This window comes from Sus scrofa, chromosome 16 (genome assembly GCF_054392235.1).
Source record: "Sus scrofa isolate SSC_HxYL_T2T_F1_AM1 chromosome 16, Sscrofa_HxYL_maternal_Yorkshire_Landrace_v2.0, whole genome shotgun sequence".
NCBI lineage: Eukaryota > Metazoa > Chordata > Mammalia > Artiodactyla > Suidae > Sus > Sus scrofa.
The window spans coordinates 31,680,679-31,702,360 of NC_139398.1; the positions used below are offsets into that span (position 1 = coordinate 31,680,679).

Here is a 21,682-nt window from a genome sequence, read left to right on the forward strand (position 1 = left end):
TGAAAGAAAGGAGGAAAATACTAAAAATCAGAAACTTGGATCTATATAAAGAAAGAAAAAGCATCAAAGAAGCAATAAATTAAGGTTAAAAAACTTTCATTTTTTTTTTTTATTCTGAGTTGATCTGACAGAGAACAATTTGTTCAAAATAATAATAACAACAGGAGTTCCCACTGTGGCTCAGTGGAAATGAATCCGACTAGTATCCCTGAGGACATGGGTTTGATCCCTGGCCTCACTCAGTGGGTTAAGGATCCGGTGTTGCCATGAGCTGTGGTGTAGGTCACGGATGTGGCTCAGATCTGTCGTTGCTGTGGCTGTGGTGTAGGCCAGCAGCTGCAGCCCTGATCTGACTCTTAGCCTGGAAACTTCCATATGCCATGAGTGTGGTCCTAAAAAGCAAGCAATAATAATAATACCAACAATGTGTTCAATTATTTTGAGTAGGATGCTTATATACACAGGACGCCTACATATATATGTGCTTATGTACATTTATATATAAAATGAAATGAATGACAGCAATGATCCAAGAGGAGAGGCAGGAACTAGGACTGTTTTGTTATCATAAGGTATTCATCCTACCTATGAAGTAGTCTAGTATCATTTGAAAATAGACTTGGATTAGCTTTAAAAATATATTGCAAACTCTAGGGCAGTCACTAAAAAAAAAGTATATTAGCTTCTCTGGCTAAAATAGTTCATTAGTGAAGTACAGCTGGATCTCTACTGTGTATTAACTGTAGTTTCTCTTACATATTTATGCATATGGTAAACTACATAATCCTCATTCCACAGCAGATGTGTAAGTCCATCTCAATAAATCCTCTTACTATTTTTATGAAATTCTACCTATTGAAAAAACCCTCCAGATACTGTTAGCGATCAATATTTGGGCTTGGTTGACCCTACTTGACAATCACAGTGGACAAAGTCAGATGATTAGCACCAAGTTGAGTGCAATTTAAAAAAAAATCAAAGTCTCTAAGTCTGACCTTCTATCTTCTAAACACCACCACACAGTCACACATTAGGATCAGCGTGAAATACGTGTCTGTTTATTATTCTAGCCCTTTATCAAGGATATGTGGATGAATCTCAAGTGTAGGTGGTTATTTTGAGCCTTAGTAGGAATAGTGTCACAGAGACCCTGTAAGAACTACTTTCCGGGAACCTACGTATCTTTGCTCCATGTATTTATTTCCAGTGAAAATGATCTAGTTTCTAAGGCAGCTTAGAACAATTTGAGCAATCTCCAGGGTCTTCACATGGACTTTGAAGTTTTCAATATTTGCCTTTTCCTTCCAGAACATGATGTTCCTTAAACAAAGGGCAATGACTACACTCCAGAGAGAATTCAGCCAAGTGGGGGTGATGTCCAAAGTGGGGCAGGAGAAAGTGGCCTCCCTTTTGTGCAGGCCATTGTTGTACTTCTAGACTCGAAAACAAAGCATGAGGGAGTTTCTGACGTGGCTCAGTGGTTAACAAATCCGACTAGGAACCATGAGGTTGTGGGTTCGATCCCTGGCCTTGCTCAGTGAGTTAAGGATCTGGTGTTGCTGTGGGCTGTGGTGTAGGTTGCAGATGCATCTCGGATCTGATGTTGCTGTGGCTGTGGTGTAGGCCAGCAGCTACAGCTCCTATTGGACCCCTTGCCTGGAAACCTCCATATGCTGAGGGTGCAGCCCTAGAAAAGACAAAAAAAAAGACAAAAAAAGAAAATGAAAGAAAGAAACCAAAGCGTGAGGAGACCACAGAGCACACAACTGGCAAAGGTCACATTCAGAAGTGATGTCCCATTGTCTCACAATATGCATTGCTCTAAGTTTTACAGGACACAGGGGACTTTGGGTTGGACTGCATTACAACTGACAGGTTTCTGCAGTATTAGGATTGTAATGGGGCAAAACTATGGCTTTTACATGTTTATGAAAGTGATCTTAACTTTTTGCCAAAACATTTTTTGTTTAGCAAGGACTCCTGAAGCTTCCTATTGAGACCAGCATCCAAGTCAAGCCATTTCTGCAGCTGGTTCTTCACTAATCCATTGGTTAAACTTTCATAGTTTGATGGGTGACTCAGTACATTTTCTTCAATAGGCTTCTTGTAATGAATGGTAGCACTTGTTAGTTCATTCCCTTGCAACTTTTTGTGGGGGACAGCTAGTCTTAAACTCCCCCAGAGTCACCCAAAGTCATGCCCCGTGGATAAGGCAGGAGTGAAAGCAAATATGGTAGACAGGACAGAAGGAAGTATACAAGTGGGAAGTGAGGCCTGTTGCTGGGTGCTGGGGTCCTTGGGGGAGACTTGGGGTTCTCTTTACCTTTGAAATGCAGGCTGTGGGAAATAACTGGGTAGTCTCTTTTTTTTTTTTTTTTTTTTTTTTGTCTTTTTGCCATTTCTTAGGCTGCTCCTGCGGCATATGGAGATTCCTAGGCTAGGGATCGAATCGGAGCTGTAGCCACCGGCCTACACCACAGCCATAGCAATGTGGGATCCGAGCCGCATCTGCAACCTACACCACAGCTCACGGCAACACCGGATCCTTAACTCACTGAGCAAGGCCAGAAATCGAATCCGCAACCTCATGGTTCCTAGTCAGATTCGTTAACCACTGAGCCACGATGGGAACTCCAAGTGGGCTGTCTTTGATGACAGTTGGCTAAATTTATAATAATCTCTTGCCAATCTGTCACATGGATTTCTGCTCTCGATCAAAGATAATAAAAAAATTTTTTTTTTGGTCTTTATTTGTCTTTTTAGGGCCTCACCCGGGGCATATGGAGGTTCCCAGGCTAGGGGTCCAATCAGAGCTGTAGCTGATGGTCTATGCCACAGCCACAGCAATGCCAAATCTGAGTTTCATCTGCAACCTACACCACAGCTCATGGCAACACCAGATCCTTAACCCACTGAGCGAGGCCAGGGATCAAACCCATAACCTCTTGGTTCGTAGTCGGGTTCATTAACCACTAAGCCACAACGGGAACTCCTGATAAAAAATTTTAAATAGCCAAACTAAGGAAATACCATCGTAGCGAATTTATGTTAAAGGAGTTCTTTGCTCCAAATGCACAACAGTGATATATAAAATATCAATATATAAAAGATATTAAGTTGTAAAATATATCAAAAGAGAACATGGAAAAGTCACAATACTCCAATATAGGTAAACATCTCAGTAAAAGGATAAGCAGACCTGAAGTCCAGGTCTGGAAGGGTCTTGGTCAGAAGCTGTTGGTGGGTGGTGGCCATGTGCTCAGCTTCAGAGAAGTCTGTGGGCTTTAATTCCTTCACCAAAGATGGAAAGGAGACCACCCTCGCCTTGTTGCCACAAACTTTTTAGAGCCTTAACTCTTGATGAATTTCAGACCTAGGAAAGTGGCAAAGGAAGGACACAGCTTCTCACCCAGAAGCTCAGCCAAGCTGCTTGCTGGTTCCGTGATGATTCCTAACGTAGCTTCAGTGTCACCAGGAGGTGGCAATTCTAAACCACCTTGATAAGTCCTGTTCTGAAATGAGATCTCATGGTGAGGTCAGGAAAAAAAAACAAAAAACAAAAAAAAACTGCAAAAACTAGAAAGAGTGAGGTGCATTAAGAGAGAAGGGAAGGAAGGGACAGTAACGAGAAAAAGAAACTAAAAAGAAATCACACTCAGATTAAGCCTGTAAATTATAATCTGAGATCCATAAAGAAATACAATGCCAAGAAAGACAACACCATAATTACAACAGGAATTCACTCTGGATAAAGTAAATTTGATAGGACAGTGCTATGTACTGAAGGTTTGTACCCCCTTAAAATTCATATATTAAAGCCCTAATCCCCATTGCCATGGTATTTGGAGGTGGGACATTGGGAACGTCATTAGGTCACGAGGGTTAGGTCCTCATGACAGAACTAAGGCCCTTATAAACAGAAAAAGGGACATGAGAGGGTTTCTCTTCTCTTCTATGTAAGGCTCCAGTGAGAAGATGGCCATTGACAAGCCAGTAAGAAGTCTTACTAAGAAATGAATCTGTCAGCACCTTGATCTTGGACTTCCCAGCCTCCAGAAAAGTGAGAAATAAATGTTTGTTGTTTAAACTCTCCAATCTATGGTATTTTGTTATGGCAGCCTGGATAAGGACAGGGAGTCTGACACACATTTTAAAATAAGCATGACGAGGAGTTCCCGTCATGGCACAGCTGAAATGAAGCAGACTAGGAACCATGGGGTGGCAGGTTTGATCCCTGGCCTCGATCAGTGAGTTAAGGATCTGGCTTTGCTGTGAACTGTGATGTAGGTCACAGACGCAGCTCGGCTCTGGCATTGCTGTGGCTGCAGTGTGGGCCGGCAGCTATAACTCCAATTGGACCCCTAGCCTGGGAACCTCCATGTACCATGGGTGTGGCCCTGAAAAAAAAAAAAAAAGTTACCTGAGCTCCTGTGGTTGTTCAGTGGTAATGAACCTGACTAGGATCTGTGAAGATGTGGATTCAATCCCTGGCCTTGCTCAGTGGGTTGAGGATCTGGAGTTGCCCTGAGCTGTGGTGCAGGTCATAGACACAGCTCAGATCTGGCATTGCTGTGGCTGTGGTGTAGGCCAGCAGCTACAGTCCTGATTTGACCCCTAGCCTGGGAACTTCCACTGCTGTGGGTGCAGCCCTAAAAAGTAAATAAATAAGCAAACAAAGAAATAAAAAATAAAATAAGCATGTTACTGCCTTTGGGCATATTCACTCAGAAATCTCATAGGCACTTTAACTGAACATGTATAATCATAACCTTTTCTCGAGATCTGGTTCTTGTCACACGTGTCCTGTTTCAGTGAGTGTGCCACCATTTAAGCCAGTTATGCAGGGGAGTGCCCTGGGTGGTACCCTTCAACCTTCCCTCATGCTCAAACCACTCTCCACCTACAGATAAGGTGTAGGTAGGTGAGTCCAGTCTAGTCCACCTCCTAAGTATCTCCACACTTGGATAATGTGCCACCTTAATTTTAGTTCAAGCCACTGTTATTACTTCCCTAGACCACGCCCAAGATCTTCATTCTCTTTTCCTTCTCTCTAGTGTTGCCTCCACACTCTAAAATATGGACCCCAGTTAACTCTGGAGAAAAAGGAACGGGAGGGCTGTGCAGGTGTACTCGTGCAATTGCTCTTTCTGTAAAAATGAAGATCACAACAGACACGACATAAGAGGAAGACCTGCTGATGGACAGGAGTTTGCTCTTGCTTTCTCCATTTTGCTGGGACGTGTGAAGTATTTTCCAGTGAAAGAGAGTAAAACTGAAAGAACACAGGAAGAAAATAAAACAAAATAGGGAACGAATGTTGCTACGGTTTGTAACGCTTTTACTATGGGAATCAATTTGATTAGTAAGTTTCTTAACATTAGCATATTTTTACTCTTTGAAACTTGAAATTCCATCTATAAATTAGCACTAATGAGATCATTTTTTACATGGGCCCAGAGATGTTCATTAGGGGATGATGATCAGTGAGGAATTCGTGAAAGGAAGTTTGTTTTGTCTTGCTAGTGAAATATAATATATCCACAAGAATGACAGATATGAAGATGGAATAACCCAAGGAAAAGCACCCGTGTTATGATGTTAAGGGAAGGCATATGTGTGTGTATGTACATAAATACAGCCACATGCACACACCATACACACCTCTGAATAGAAAAAAGAATATTGAAAGGCAATAGAGCCAAGTACTGAAGTGCACGTGTATTAGGGGAGTGACTTTCTCTGTTTTTAATTTTTCAGTGGCATATTTAACTTTTTTACATTTAGAAAGTTTTAACTTAAAGAAAATTGAAATGCTTCACTGAATGATTCAGTGTTTCGGGCCGTCTTCCACCTTTGTATCTAGCAGTGAATGTCCTATGTGCATATTAGCAGTTAATTCTCTGTGTCTGAGAGGATGAAGCTAAATAGGCTTTCTTCTCTGCCAGAATTAAGAGCACTCACTGCCACTCAAACAGTCAGTGTGGCTGAAATTCAGGTGAGCACATGGACACTATGATAGCACCTGGTAAGGTTTAATAACCAGAAAGACGTTTGCCCATGTCGACAGAGGTGCTGTAGAAGGACCAGGCTGTATGAAAATCAAATGCCTGATTCACATTTGGTGAGGCCGTCTCATTTCCTCGCTAACTGCAGATGCAACTTCATGATCACTGCACAGATAGGCCATTTATATTGCACTTAGCATGCTCTGCAATATTGCATAAGTAATGCAAAGGGTTCAGCCCACGTTGAAATAGATGTAAGTGGGTGGAGGTTCTCCCTTTTCTCTGAGGCCCTGCCCAGCCAGGACTGGCTGAGTTCCACTTTGTGGTGTCCTGGGACAAATGATTTAAACTCAGAGCTTAAACCTGTGCCCTGTTGCCAAAAAAAGAATAAAAGGTCTGCGAAATTGAAAAAGTATTTGTTAACTACAATCTCGATGACTTCATTTTCCTCACAACTGCTCCTCAGGGAAATATTTTTCATCATCTTAGTCTCTGCTTAAATTGCTTTTGCTTCTCAGTGAGCCCAGCTCCTCCCAGATGCCTGTCCGTGGTCAGACCATCTGGCAACTCTGGAGGCAGCAGTGGCCATAGCAGGGCTGACTCTCACCAGTGCCACTTAAGGCAGTGCTGCCGGACTGCACCTCTGACCTGGACAGATTGCCAGAGGTTTAGGACTTTCAAAATGTCACATGTGGCATTCCCATTGTGGCACCAAGGAAACAAATCTGACTAGAAACTATCATGAGATTGCAGGTTCCATCCCTGGCCTCACTCAGTGGGTTAAGGATCTGGTGTTGCCGTGAGCTGTGGTGTAGGTCGCAGATGCGGCTCAGATCTGGCATTGCTGTGGCTGTGGTGTAGGCTGGCAGCTGTAGCTCTGATTAGACCCCTAGCCTGGGAATCTCTGTATGCCGTGGGTATAGCCCTAAAAAGTCAAAAAAAAAAAAAAAAAGTCATGTTTTGAAATGAACATGTGATTCCTGCAATTTCTGAAAGTTAGTTCTTGGCTTTCTAGACTGAAGGAAGGAAAGAAAGAAATTAGTAATAGAAAAATAGTTTACAGGGCTGATGGCCTGTGATTCAAGGTGTGTCCCTGGACCTCCTGGAGTGGGGTGGGTAGAAGAAGCCAGTGAGCACGTGACACGGGGACAAAGGACACGAGAGGGCAGGCTGTGGAGCGGGAGGCCGTGTTCTCCTGACTCCTTCATTTCTTAAACTTGGATTCCCTTTGCTACATTGCTGACTCTGCCACTTCAGCCTGAGGTTGCCCTAGCTCTATAGGCAGGAGTTACATTAGAGGCAGAAAGTTTCCAAACAGACTTAGACAGGATCCAAAAGGAAAAAGAGAGGCAGAGGCTTTCTCACTGGCTACTACTATTAAAGCCCCCAGCTGAGTGAAGAGCCCATGCACCTGACAGCCCCTGAGCCCTGCCCTCCCAGGCCTCAGAAAAGTTCATCTGGCCCTGTAGCCGAGAGAGTCCTGCTGTACAAATGTCCCTGTGCTCCTTTCCAGCTCCCAGACTCTCTTTGCAGCTGGACTGTGCCCCTGGGGCTAAGGCTAACCAATGAAACATGAGCAGAAGTGGTTTGTGACGGTCCCGCTGTATAGCACAGGGAACTAAATCTGACCTCTTGGGGCAAAACATGATGGAAGATAACATAAATATATGGCACAAATGAACCTTTCCACAGAAAAGAAAATCATGGACTTGGAGAAGAGACCTGTGGTTGCCAAGGGGGAGGGGGAGGGAATGTGATGGACTGAGAGCTTGGGATTAATAGATGCAGACTCTTGCCTTTGGAATGGATAAGTAATGAGATCCTGCTGTGTAGCACTGGGAACTATGTCTAGTCACTTATGATGGAGCATGACAATGGGAGAAAAAGAATGTATACATGTTATGTGTGACTGTGTTACCATGCTGCATAGTAGAAAATTGACAGAACACTGTAAACCAGCCATAATGGAAAAAATAAAAATCATTATATATAAAAAAAAGGAATGTGTGTTTGTATTTTTTTATATATAGTGATTTTTTTATGTATAATGATTTTATGTATACACACACACACAAAACTGGGTCACTGCTGTACAGCAGAAATTGGCACAACATTGTAAATCAACTGTACTTTAACAAAAAAAATGCTAAAAAAAAAGAAGTGGTTTGTGTCACTCTAGGTACCAAGGCCATTATTAAGGGGCCATCTGCCTCTTCAATTTCTCCCTTCCCCATGGGGCAAGCTAGAAGCCAGGCCTTTCAGATGCCTTAGCCACAAAATGAAGCAGGGCCACCTAACTGCATCAGACTTAGAATGGGTTAAAAATAAACCTTCATTGTGTTTCTGAGACATTGGTTTCTTTGTTACCATAGCAGAACTTCTCTCATCCTGACATACTTGACAGTAAGGAATCCCTCCAACACTTGATTTTATGAGAGAAAACTATTCTTGTAGATACAGAAAAACTTGGTACATTGGAGACAGAGGAAGAATACTGGGTTAGGAATTAGGAGAGCTGGTTATGGTCTGGTCTTGGCCATGATTTAAAGGATGCCTCTGGTAGGCTGTTTGACTTTTACAAACCGGAGCACTTAAAAAAATTTTTTTTTCAATTTTATTTATTAAAGTATAGTTGACTACACTGCTGTACCAATTTCTTCTGTACAGCAAAGCAGAGCACTTTTAAACCTTTCTGTTTTGCTTTTCAGAAAGACATAACCCTTTCTGCACACAAAGACTTTCAGGAAAGACAGTATGTAAAGCTGATAAAAGAAAAAATACCTCTTTCTTTTGACCATGACCAATGCACTTACTCCCCACAGAGACCTCTGGACCATTTTTGTGGGACCCTGCAGACCCAGAGGCGAGAGTGCCAACTGCTGGCTCAGATGCCTGCACGGCCTGCTCTGCAGCTGACATGGGATCCTAGAGAGACAGTTGTTTCTCACCTGTCCCACATGTCACACTGCACTCCGTCCAGCGGCCATACTGCCAGGAGTACACCAGCTTCTCCACATCATTGTCAAGGCCATCTTTCCGGATTGTGTACTCATACTTGATGCCGGGGTTAGTCACCTGGAATAGGAGCTAAAGGACAAGAGAGGGGTCATGTCAAACTCTATCATGACTTTGTACTGCAAACCACAGTCATAAAAATATTGCACAATGTCTACCACCTGAAAGTAGTCATGGAGGCATGCACTGAAACTAACACCATTAAATAAATCTCTCTCTACCGCTATCTCTAATTCCACCTGGATGGCTTCATATATCTTTATCTATATCTAATCTGCTCCACTCTATTATTTCTGGACTGAATGCCCATGAGAATTCATGAGAGATCTAATCACTCTGTCGCTCTGAGGGAATGACCAGAGTGTCCTTTCCAACAATGGGTTGGTAGGCCACCTTGTTCCCTTGTGTGTTTGCTAACTGTAGTCAATTACTTAATCTGTTTGCACCTTGTTTTCTGCATCTACAAAGTGAGGACAACAAGAACATGACTAATAGGGTTGTTTGCTGAGAGGTGAGCAAACACACGTAATGTGACTGGATTTGAGTAGATCAGTGCCTGGCATGTCATTAGTGCTGTTGCTTTTGTTGTGTTGCCTTATGCTGCCCTTCTCTCACTCTCAAGCTGATTAGTTCCTTTAAAGGATATAGTTCTGGGACTGAAACGGTCATGGGTGTTAACCAAGGCATAAAATTAGAGACGGGATTTGGGACCTGCCCCTCACTTCCCTCTCCTGCAGGCAGTCTACTTACCACATGTTTGAACCGGATTCATCTTACACTTAAGAGGTTGTGGATGGATTGCTCTGTGGGATTGGGGGTCCCCATATATAAAACCTTTCCCAGGTAGGCAGGTAAGATGTAAGGTCTCCTGGCATTTATGGGTCATAACCCTCAAGCCTTGACCTCCAGCTTCCGTGAATCCTCTGATCTCTGGTTGTGAAGTGGTGTCCTTCTAACTTCTGAATATGGTTAGATGTGACCATCTTTTGGGCCAGCCATCATCTCCAACCTGCCTGGCCTCTGTTGGTATAATTACCTGACTCCTTTTCTGTAATTCTTTGCCAGGATGACAGACAAATCACTTGTGCCTATGAAAAGCACATTCTACATCTTAACCCCTCTCACCTCTAAGAGTTCTACAAAGTCAAACCCTTTGCCTGAAGACAAGTACATTGATAACATGTAAAAGAACCACACCAGTTCATCACCAATGCTAGATGGAAAGTCAAGCCTGGCTGAAATAGACTTACAGAATCATTTTATACCAGAGGAACACTCATCCTCAAATAAACAGCCTGTGTTGACCATACTGGAAACTGAACTCAATGGGTGGTTTTGGGGCCCCTGGCATTTCATCATGAGAGTTTCAGTAACTTTAGGCAATAAAGGATTAGCAACACAAATGAATATCTCACTTCCCTCCCTGTTCCTTGCTAAGAGAAGGTTTGCAGATTCTTAATGAATATCCTCTAGCAAATACTTTGGAAAAGACAACGAGGAAGATCTAACTAAGGCACACATCATCACTTCTGCATTACCTGGATCCACACTGACTCATTGGTGGGACCTGTGGCCATCAGTTTTTCCAGGTCTCCTTTCCTGTCATATTGAAAGATGGTCCCTGCCAGCTTGTAGTTCCCATTCCACTGGATAATAAATCCTCCATTGAGGTAATATTTTTCAGGGTCTTCACTCCTGATGGCCAGAAAGTTTCCAGCTCCCTCAACTTCCATTACCCGTATGTCCCTGGCTCCTTTGGGAATCAGCCCAATGTCAACATAACCTAAGGAGAGAAGATACGATGATGAAAGAGGCACACCAGCATAGCCAAACACCACCTGCTGCTGACTCACCATCCATCCTCTTCCCAACATCCCCATTGCTTAGTGACATTGCCTTCCTGCTGGGTGGTTACTGGGACTGGTAGATGCACTAATTATGGGGACTTTTAAGGAGCTTGGCCATGAGTAGAAATCTAGGAGCTTTGTGAGAGGAGAGGTAAAATAAATGCAGATTGGACCCTGAAGCTTTTGTAGTTGATCCATCATTTATTTTTCCGTTGACGCTTCAAAATATTACAGCCAGCTTTCCATTAGCATTTCTGCTCCCCCACTTGCTGCTACTATTGGATTAATCTCCCTGAGCATTGCAGTGGGGACATCCTTTGGCACATCTTCCTTGCCTGAAAATTAAAGACAGACTCTTAGAAGTAATTAATCATCAGTTCATTAACAGCATTCTGGAGGGAGGGAATCTTGAACTGATTGCTGCCTGGCACTCTGAACACAGCTTATGATGAGAAACTCAGCTCTGAGTACAGTTTTTTATAACTAGACAATCATATTCATTAGACTCTTTTTTTCTTTTTTTTTTTTTGTCTTTTTGCCTTTTTAGGGCCAAACCCGCAGCATATGGAGGTTCCCAGGCGAGGGGTCCAATCGGAGCTGTAGCCATCGGCCTGCACCACAGCCACAGCAACGCCAGATCCAAGCTGCATCTTTGACTTACACCACAGCTCACGGCAACACCAGATCCTTAAACCACTGAGCGAGGTCAGGGATTGGACCCTCATCCTCATGGATGCTAGCTGGGTTCATTAATCGCTGAGCCACGATAGGAACTCCGATTTTTTTCTTATGTTTTGATTGAATATGAACTTATGTTTTATTCTCATGTGAAAACATTCTGAAAAAGCAGAGAGGACATCCACTTAAGGACCGTGGTCAGGTCTTGAGACCATGGTCTTATCCTTGCTTGTTGGCTGTTCTTGTAGGAGAGATACTGGGGAGAAGAAGAATGAACACATAATGGTTTCCTTTCTTTGCCAGACTCTAGGTTAAGCCCTTTGTGCATTCATTCTATTTGTGATGAATAAATCTTAAAAACCACCATTTCTTAGCTATGTTAGAGCAAAAAGACTTTGAGGGAGTTCCCTGGTGGCTTAGTAGGTTAAATATCCAGCATTGTCACTACTATGGTATAGGTTAGGTCCCTGGCCTGGGAACTTTCACATGCCATGGGTGTAGCCAAACAATAAAAAAAAATTAAAAGGGAGTTCCTGGTGTGCCTGGGTTAAGAATCCAATGCTGTCTCGGTGAGGATGTGGGTTTGATCCCTGGCTTCGCCTGGTGGGTTAAGGATCCCATATTGCCACAAGTTGCGGCATACGTCACAGATGAGACTCTTCTGGTGTTGCTGTGGCTGTGGTGGTGTAGCTGCAGCTCTGATTCACCCCCTAGCCTGAGAACTTCCATATGCTGCAGCTGTGGCCATAAAATAAATAAATAAATAGCATTAAAGTTTAAAAAAATTGGAGTTCCCATCATGGCTCAGTGGTTAACAAATCTGATTAGGAACCATGAGGTCACGGGTTCGATCCCTGGCCTTGCTCAGTGGGTTAAGGATCCAGCGTTGCTGTGAGCTGTGGTGTAGGTTGCAGATGCAGCTGGCATCCTGTGTTGCTGTGGCTCTGGCATAGGCCGGTGGCTACAGCTCTGATTAGACCTTGGAACCTCCATATGCCACGGGAGCAGCCCTAGAAAAGGCAAAAAGACCAAAAAAAAAAAAAAAAAAAAAAAACTCTAAAAAATTTTTGAAAAGAATGGAAAACCTTTGGAGGTAGCATTGGGAGAGGAACACTGGGGTGTGGGAGACAGACACTTGAGTTCTAGCTTCTGCATGCCCACAAGCGAGCTCCGTGAGGTATGTGAATCTATTTAACTTCTTTGAACATCATTTGCACAATGAAGGAGTTTGAGTGTGAGGACATCTGACGCCCCTCCCAGCTCTGATAATTGATTATCTTGCCCTTTTCTGAGCTTCACTTTGTTCCTTTACCTTTTCCCTACCAAATTTGATTTTAAGACTCTGATCCTCCTGATAATTTCCCACTGGAGGTATGTTAGGTTTTTTTTGATGAACAAGCAAACCCTCATCTCTATCACCATAGCGTGGGGTCCTGAGAGTTCAAACCTAGGGCTGGCCAGTGGGACTGATGCATTCAGGAGTCATGTGCTGGATACAACCTCAGCTCTCTTTTTCAAACTGGCAGCTCCCATCCAAAGGAAGCAAAATGAAGGCTTGAAGTACTTGATTAAATTCCTTAGATCCTCGCATACTTGCCTGAGACAGTTGATTAAAACTACTGATTGATAACTAGCTCAGGGAAAATTTATTTTTTCTTTTCTATTAATATTATCATTATTATTTTTTTAGGGCCACACCCGAGGCATATGGAAGTTCCCAGGCTAGGGGTTGAATAGGAGCTGGAGCCACCAGCCTACACCACAGCCACGGCAACACCAGATCCGAGCTGTGTCTGTGACCTATACCACAGCTCACGGCAATGCCAGATATTTAACCCACTGAGTAGGGTCAGAGAACCAGCTTACATCCTCATGGACACTAGCTGAGTTCACAACCCACTGAGCCACCACAGGAACTCCCTCTAGGAAAATATTTGTCACAAGTAAATTGAGGCAAATGCAAATGTTTAAAATGCCTCTGGAGCCTTGCTTTCTGCAGCCATCATCTGATCTAGGATGCTGCATGCCTTCTCACAGCAGAGCTCACGCGGGAAAGCCAGCTGGCATTAAAGAGTGTGGCAACCACCTTATCCATTGTTTAAAAACAAACAAGGAGTTCCCGTCGTGGCGCAGTGGTTAACAAATCCAACTAGGAACCATGAGGTTGCGGGTTCGATCCCTGGCCTTGCTCAGTGGGTTAAGGATCCAGCGTTGCTGTGAGCTGTGGTGTAGGTCGCAGACGCGGCTTGGATCCCTCATTGCTATGGGTCTGGCGTAGGCCGGTGGCTACAGCTCCGATTCGACCCCTAGCCTGGGAACCTCCATATGCCGCGGGAGCGGCCCAAGAAATAGCAAAAAGACAAAACAAACAAACAAAAAAAAAAACCAACGCAAAACCTGGATAGAGAAAAAAATAAAAGATTTTTTTGTTTTTGCTCTATCTTCCACTTAGAGAAAAATCCAAAATTAAAAATATTTATCATGGACAGATTCTGCCAAATAGAAAGAGGTGGCAGGGGGCGTCCATCACATTTAAAATAAAAACTTTCAGTGAATATAAGTTCTGCTTTAGGAGTTCCCATCATGGCTCAGTGGTTAGCGAACCTGACTAGCATCCATGAGGATGCGGGTTCGAGCCCTGGCCTTGTTCAGTGGGTTAAGGATCCTGTGTTGCCACGAACTGTGGTGTAGGTTGCAGATGCGGCTCGGATCCCGAGTTGCTGTGGCTGGTGAGTATAGTTCCGATTGGACCCTTGGCCTGGGAACCTTCGTATGCCCCAAGTGCGGCCCTAAAAAGACATATATATGTGTGTGTGTGTGTGCTGCTTTGAAATAGTTTGTAGACAGAAGATGTCAACTGAGGCAGATTTAGCCATGAGCAAAGCAATAACATATTTGTAATATGTATTTGCAAAAGAAGACCTAGGAGGAAGCCAATGGATAAGGTTATAATGTTTGGAGTTAAAAAGTTAAAAAGTTAAAAAGTCCACCAGACTCCACTGCACATGACAAAATGGCCCACAATAGAGAGGAGCACAAAACAAAGAAGTACAGGTTTCCATTTCCCTCCATCCAGAGTCCTATGTCCCAAAGATAATTACATCAGCAGTTTCTTGGATTCTTTTCCGAAACTTTTCTCCACATGTACACATACTCATACTTTTTAAACAAATGAAATCATATTATATGAACTATTCTAACTACTGCTTTTAAAATTTTTGTTTGTTTGTTTTAGTGCTGCACCCGTGGCATATGGAAGTACCTGGAGCCACAGCCACCAGGTGACAGCACAGCCACAGCAACGCTGGATCTGAGCTGCATCTGTGACCTACACCGCAGCTCATGGTGACGCCGGATCCTTAACCCACTAAGCGAGGCCAGGTATTGAACCTGCATCCTCAGGGATACTCAGCAGGTTCGCTGAGCCACAACAAGAACTCCATAATCTACCTTTCATATCTTCCCATACTTTCTGAGCATTTCAACAACCTGCAAAAGTGACACAGACCCACTTATTTAACCAATCTGCTGTGAATGGACATTTAGGTGGAAGGGAATGGCTATCAATCTCTTTGTCTATAAAATGAGGAAACTGGCTTCCCACGAGGAAGAAATCTACACCACACCACACAGCTATGTGTGTACACACACACACACACACATACATATGTATATATACATGTACAATATATACATAAACATATGCATACACCCATAGCCAGCGTTTGCTAATCAACCCATAATACAGTGTCTTTAATGAAAAAAAAAGTGATTGGTAGAACAGAGAGGAAAAACATCCTCTTGAGTGTTTCATCCTCATGGGTCTTCTTTACAGAAATGAGAATCATATTAAAAAGTGGTAGAGGTGGAGGGTTATTGAGATCGTCATTCTATGTCAAGGGAAGATTTTTAGGGTTGGTAAGAATATCTTCAAAGTATTAAGAATGGTGAATATATAATCATTCAGCAAGTCCTTTCCTCCCATCGTCCCCAGTAAACATTAGCCTTTTGCACCAGTACTGGGAGAAGTTGGAAGATACAATCTTGACTTCAAAGAAGAAGTCTCTAAGTGTATGAAGATCACCTGGAGAAACCATCCCATCTCTAAGTCTTGAACACCTTGAGGTAAAAGAATATTCAGGGCCTTTGAAGGTGGGGTAGAAGACTGGCCCCACTTCTGAAGACATATCATAAGAGAGACAATGAATTATTGGTACTACTGTGCATCTCATCCAACTGTTCTAAAAAAAGGACTTACCCACTGGCATATTTGGTTTCCAGTCTGTCACTTCAAATAAAAATATGCTTATAAAGAGGTCATACTAATAACCCAGGCAATTTATCTACAACTACCAGCTTGTCTTTTTCAAATATTTGTGCTGTCAGTTTGTGGCAAGCCAGACAATCTTCGCTGCGGGGGACCATGTCATGGTTTTTGTAAGGAGGCTCCTGGGAAAGGCAGCTTCATCCTCTGATGCCTGGCTCGACAGCAATGACATGCTGGGGTCTGGTTCAGATCCAAACCTGCCTCGAACCTGCTCACAGATCACAGTGGGGAAGAGCTACGTACACATATATTCACCAGGCAGCTCTTTTGAGAAGTCAAACTGCTCTGGATGTGGAGCTTGAGCCTCAATGATGTCAAAAGAGGGTTGTAAGGGGCCTGGAATCTTGGAACACGCTATGAACAACCACAGTCCTCTTGCTAGAAACCAGGAGAAGCATAGCAGAGGGAGCAGACACTGACAGGGGCTTCCTGACCTGAAATGCTTCCAGGACAAAGGTCACAACCCTGAGCCCTGGAGGTCTTTAGCCTTAATAGGCAAAGTGTCCAGGCATTCTTCCTATCCCTTCCAACTCAAGGTTTCCTAGAAAACATGATATAGGAGAGTGCAACTAAGGTGGTGTTTTGATAAATATAGTTTCAAGAAAGCCAGGTCCTTTCTTACTAGCTTTTGCCTCTGATTCTTTCTCCAGAATTTTTTTTTTTTTTTTTTTTTGTCTTTTTGCCTTTTCTAGGGCTGCTCCCGTGGCATATGGAGGTTCCCAGGCTAGAGGTCTAATCGGAGCTATTGCTGTGGGCCTACACCACAGCCACGGCAACGCTGGATCTTTAACCCACTGAGCAAAGCCAGGGATCAAACCTACCACCTCATGGTTCCTAGTCGGATTCGTTAACCACCAAGCCATGATGGGAACTCCTGGAATGTTTTCTTATATGATTCATACCCTCTCTATGTGAACCTCCTTCATCCAGGCCCTCACCTCCTGAATCTGGGTTAATGTTTTTGTTCCCGGCACTGGGCTCTCCTATTTCAGGCAAGTGTGCGTGTCGCTAGCCTCCTTATGTCATTCACCCCTCTAAAATCACAGAACAGTCCCTATTCTCTCTTAAATCAACAGCAAAGGAATTGAACCTTGTGGTACAGCCTAGGAGCAGCAACCTTAAGTCATAAAGCCATATCATTTCTTCCTAAAAGTGCCTCTAGTCCCACTGCCCAGACTGTCATAGACTCTACACCCACACTGGGGCCACAGGGCACCGCCCCCACACCCCCCTCGCCTGACCTGTGCTGTGAGTGTTCATAATAGGTTCCATTCATTAATGATCATCTTCATTTTGTCACCGAGCTGAGGGGGACCCGGGCAAAAGTCCAGACTATGCCTCATTATGGGATTAAGATGGTAATTTTAGCATAACATGGAATTGTTATCCATTCCTAACTGCATACGAATTTAATCTTTTGACCATAATAAGCAGTGTCAGGGTCTAAGGAGCTACAGTTGGAAGAACTAAGCACATAAACATGCAGAATCAACAAGTATATGGGATCCAGGTGGTTGGGTACACACATAATTCCAGACAGTGGCTAATTTTACTCCAGTCTAAGAATTTCCTAAGCTAAAGATATGGATACAGGCAGCAAGAGTTTATAGGACAGGGACATTCTGAGTCCTTCCTCTGCTTTCTAGATTGTAGAGGTTTTTTCCAACATGTTGAATTGCGAAAATGAAATTGTATGTGAGGTATATCAGAAAGAGGAAAGTGAATTAAGCATTGTGCCGAAAGAGTTAAAATAAGTATTATGTACATCAGATCTACTCAATAGATATGCAAATGTATTACATAAAATCTAAAATTGAAGGTGAATTTTATATGGTTTTAACTGTTCTAGTTCCACAAAAAGATTTAATTTAATTTAATTCAATTCATTAATTTATTTATTTATTTATTTTTGTCCTTTTGCCTTTTCTAGGGATCCTCCCTCGGCATATGGAGGTTCCCAGGCTAGGGGTCGAATCAGAGCTATAGCCACTGGCTTACACTACAGCCACAGCAATGTGGGATCCGAGCTGCGTCTGTGACCTGCACCATAGCTCATGACCCACTGAGCGAGGCCAGGGGTCGGAGCTGCAACCTCAAGGTTCCCAATCGGATTCGTTAACCACTGCACCATGACAGGAACTCCTACAAAAAGATTTTAAATGAAAGTTGAGCACTTTCTGGTTATGCTTGAATAAAGGAGGTAGGAATCAAGGCTGGTGGTTCGGGCACTCAGTTAAGTGACACTGTTAGCCATAGGGGAGGTCCGGGGTGCTCAGAGAATGTGGTCCTTTGTTCCCAGCCAAGAAGGCCAGTGTGAGCAGGACAAGCACTTGGTTTAGTCAAAGGGCTTGGCATTAGTAAAACCTAGAGAAGCCAATTAAGGTCAGAGGCGTCTGGAGTGGTGGTTTTGGGAAGTCAATGGATTACGTCCAAGAAGCTAGAAAAACATCAGGAAAGAGCTAGCTAATATTAAGACGAAGGTAGGGGAGTAATATAGAATCTAGGAGATTAGTCAGCAGGAAACAAACCAAGCTGAGGAACTGGACAATGAAGGCTCAATGTTCTAGACCAAATACAGTGATCTGCAGGAGTTTGGGATGAAGGTCAAGGCCTTGGGCAATAAGCCTAGGGTGCCCTTGGAAGAATGCAGCATAATACTCTACAAACTTCCTTGTGCAATAGGCCCCTGATGTAATTTCTGCGGAAGAGCCAAATGTCACAGTGAGGCCCTGGACTTGTAACCTGGATAGTGTGAGGAAGCAGCAGTGAGAAGCATCGCCATCTTATTCATTATTCTATAACCCATGCCAAGTGCACAATAGATGCTCAATTAAAGTTTCTCAAGGAATAGAATAAATGAAAGAATGAATAAATTGAACGAGGCAGTTCTTTTTTTTTTTTTTTTTTTCCTTTTTGTCTTTTGTCTTTTCTAGGGCCTCACCCCCATGGCATATGGAGGTTCCCAGGGTAGGGGTCTAATCCGAGCTGTAGCCGCCAGCCTAGGCCAAAGCCACAGCAACGTGGGATCTGAGCCGCATCTGCGACCTACACCACAGCTCACGGCAATGCCAGATCCTTAACCCACTGAGCAAGGCCAGGGATCAAACCCGCAACCTCATGGTTCCTAGATGGATTCATTTCCACTGCGCCATGACGGGAACTCCTGAACCAGGCAGTTCTTGATGTCTGTACTTGGTACATTTCCTCTGAGCCTAAGTTCTTCAAATTCCAGACACTTCCAATCACAGTCACCATGCGCTATACTTAATGCCAATTCTTTTCTCTTTCTCCAAGATAGGAAATAGAAGCTATGATGGAGGGTCTAAAAGAAGGTGGGCCTTTCGTTTCCCAAGTGTGGCATTACTTAAAGGGCAAGATACCACCATCTAGTACATGGCAACAAATCTACTAAAGAGAGTTCTTCTCCCTGGAGAAAGATGAAAACTTAGCTGTTGGAAGATCTCAAGGATGCTATGGATAAAGACACCTTCTCCTGAATAGTCTGCCCAACTTTGACACTTAGATATCAACAAACTCAAGATCAGCCCTGGGGCTAGAGACAGGGGAAAGACAAAAAGTACCACGTTGGAAGGGGCTGCAGAAATTGAGACCTGGAGAGGTAATTTCCCAAGGTCAATGGTAATCTAGACCAGTACCTGGTCTCTTGCCTCTGAGTGTACTTCAATTCCACATCATCCTCTCTCTTAGAAACACAAAAACTAAAGAAAAGGCTTGATTAGTATTTCATGCCTCCACAGTCAAGGGCAGCAGCAGCCAGAGAGGAGGAGGTGCTGGGTTTGAGCACCATGGGTATATCTAACACAGACTTTTTCACCTACATTTCTATTTAAAAAAAAAAAAAAAGTCATTAGCCAAAGTAAAATAGGAAGGGGAAAGAAGAATACAGACAGAAGCCATGGATCAGTCTGGCCATGCAAGATTTGAGGATTTTTTGAATCCTCTGAGTGACTGATCATGGTTTTTTTATTTTTTGTTTTTTGTTTTTTTTTTTGTCTTTAGGGCCGCACCCATGGCATATGGAGGTTCCCAGGCTAGGGGTCAAATCGGAGCTACAGCTGCTGGCCTACACCACAGCTCATGGCAACGCCAGATCCTTAACCCACTGAGCAAGGCCAGGGATAGAACCCACATCCTCATGGATATTAATCAGGTTCCTTAACCACTGAGCCATGACCAGAACTCCTGATTCTTGTGATTTCCTGGTTGCAGAGATAATTTTGCTACAAGAGCTAGTCTGTACCTGTTGCCCAAGTTCATTGTTTTTTGGTGTTGCCTTATGATTTACATCCCTCAGGAAAGAAGACACTGGATTTTCTTTTAAGGTCATCATTAAGAGCAGTGATAACAAGGCTCTGGATATATATATATATATATATATATATATATATATATATATATATATATTTTTTTTTTTTTTTTTGGCTTTTTGCCATTTCTTGGGCTGCTCCTGTGGCATATGGAGGTTCCCAGGCTAGGGGTCCAATCAGAGATGTAGCCGCCGGCCTACCCCACAGCCACAGTAATGCCAGGTCTGAGCCTAGTCTGCGACCTACACCATAGCTCAAGGCAACGCTGGATCCTTAACCCACTGAGCAAGGCCAGGGATCAGATCCGCAATCTCATGGTTCCCAGTTGGATTTGTTTCTGCTGCGCCACGACGGGAACTCTGGAGGTTTCTCTTTTGACTTTGACCTTTGCATTAGTCATCCTGTCCACTGCAATCTAACTCCATTTCACAAATTTTTGCATCACCTTTTGGCCTCATTCACATGTGGGTGGGGATGGGGGCAGCTAGGGTCTTTACAATGTGTCTAGCTTTACCAGGCATGTAGAAAAAGTGGCATCTGGCCAGTGCCAGTGGGTATGTAGAGGCCAGACCCCTAGTTGGGTGCCACAGAGCCCAGAGTGGGCACTCTGGTTTTCCCCCTGTGCTGGGGGTGGCAGTGCCAGAGGGCTTTGAGGAGGTTCCCAGGCCAGGGGTCTAATCAAATCTGTTGCCGCTGGCCTACGTTCCAGCCACGGCAATGCCAGATCCAAGCTGCGTCTACGACCTACACCACAGCTCACGCAACACCGGATCTTTAACCCACTGAGTGAGGCCAGGGATTGAACCCACAACCTTATGGTTCCTAGTCAGATTTATTTCTACTGCGCCATGATGGAAAATCCCCCTCGGTGATCATTCTAAAGGGCAGGACAAGCATTTCACTTTATGATTCTAACATATTTATCTTACTGATTCAATACTCAAAGATCAAAAAATGGGGAGAGAGATTAAACAAATTGGGGTTATCCACTGTCATGGGGTCTAGGGAAAAACAGGTCATTTAATGACCACACCTGTTACTCCTGGGCACACTTAGTAACTTCTGCCCAGGGTGTTAAGCATCTCTAGAAAGGAGGTATTGCTTTGCTAGGATCCAGGAAAAGTATCCCGCTGTAGCTGATCTCCCCCCTTAGGGTGCCCCCAGCCCCAGCACAGGGATTCTGCCCCCATCCCCTTAGGCTCTACATGGGTCATGCAGCCTGGCCCCCCTACTCTCAGCACCTGCATCCTTAGCAATCCAGAGAATTAACAACCTGACCCGCTTATCTCCCCAAAATAGCTTCAAGCAATGACCCGTGAGAGGTATGTATATATATTATCTCAACTCGTCCCTCCTGGGCAGGAAAATGTCTATCCTGGCTCCCACATAATGTAGCTGGCCTGATGGTATTCCCTTCCCTGGCTTCCTTCCCTTGCCGGATCCACTTCTGCAGTGCCCTACAGCTGTTTCCCCAGATTCTCC

The 21,682-nt window shown here is 43.8% G+C and overlaps 1 protein-coding gene across 6 annotated transcripts in view; it reads right to left on the reverse strand.

The window, feature by feature from the left end:
- Positions 1-21,682, reverse strand: part of ADAMTS12 (ADAM metallopeptidase with thrombospondin type 1 motif 12) — a 375,325-nt gene that overhangs the window by 82,130 nt on the left and 271,513 nt on the right. For all 6 annotated transcript variants that reach the window (XM_085002056.1, XM_085002059.1, XM_021076980.2 and 3 more), the window contains exons 15-16: positions 10,559-10,803; positions 8,954-9,092 (exon numbers count right to left, since the gene is read on the reverse strand). In XM_085002056.1, the coding sequence (XP_084858182.1) occupies positions 8,954-9,092; positions 10,559-10,803 (384 nt within the window). The remainder of the gene's footprint in view (positions 1-8,953; positions 9,093-10,558; positions 10,804-21,682) is intronic.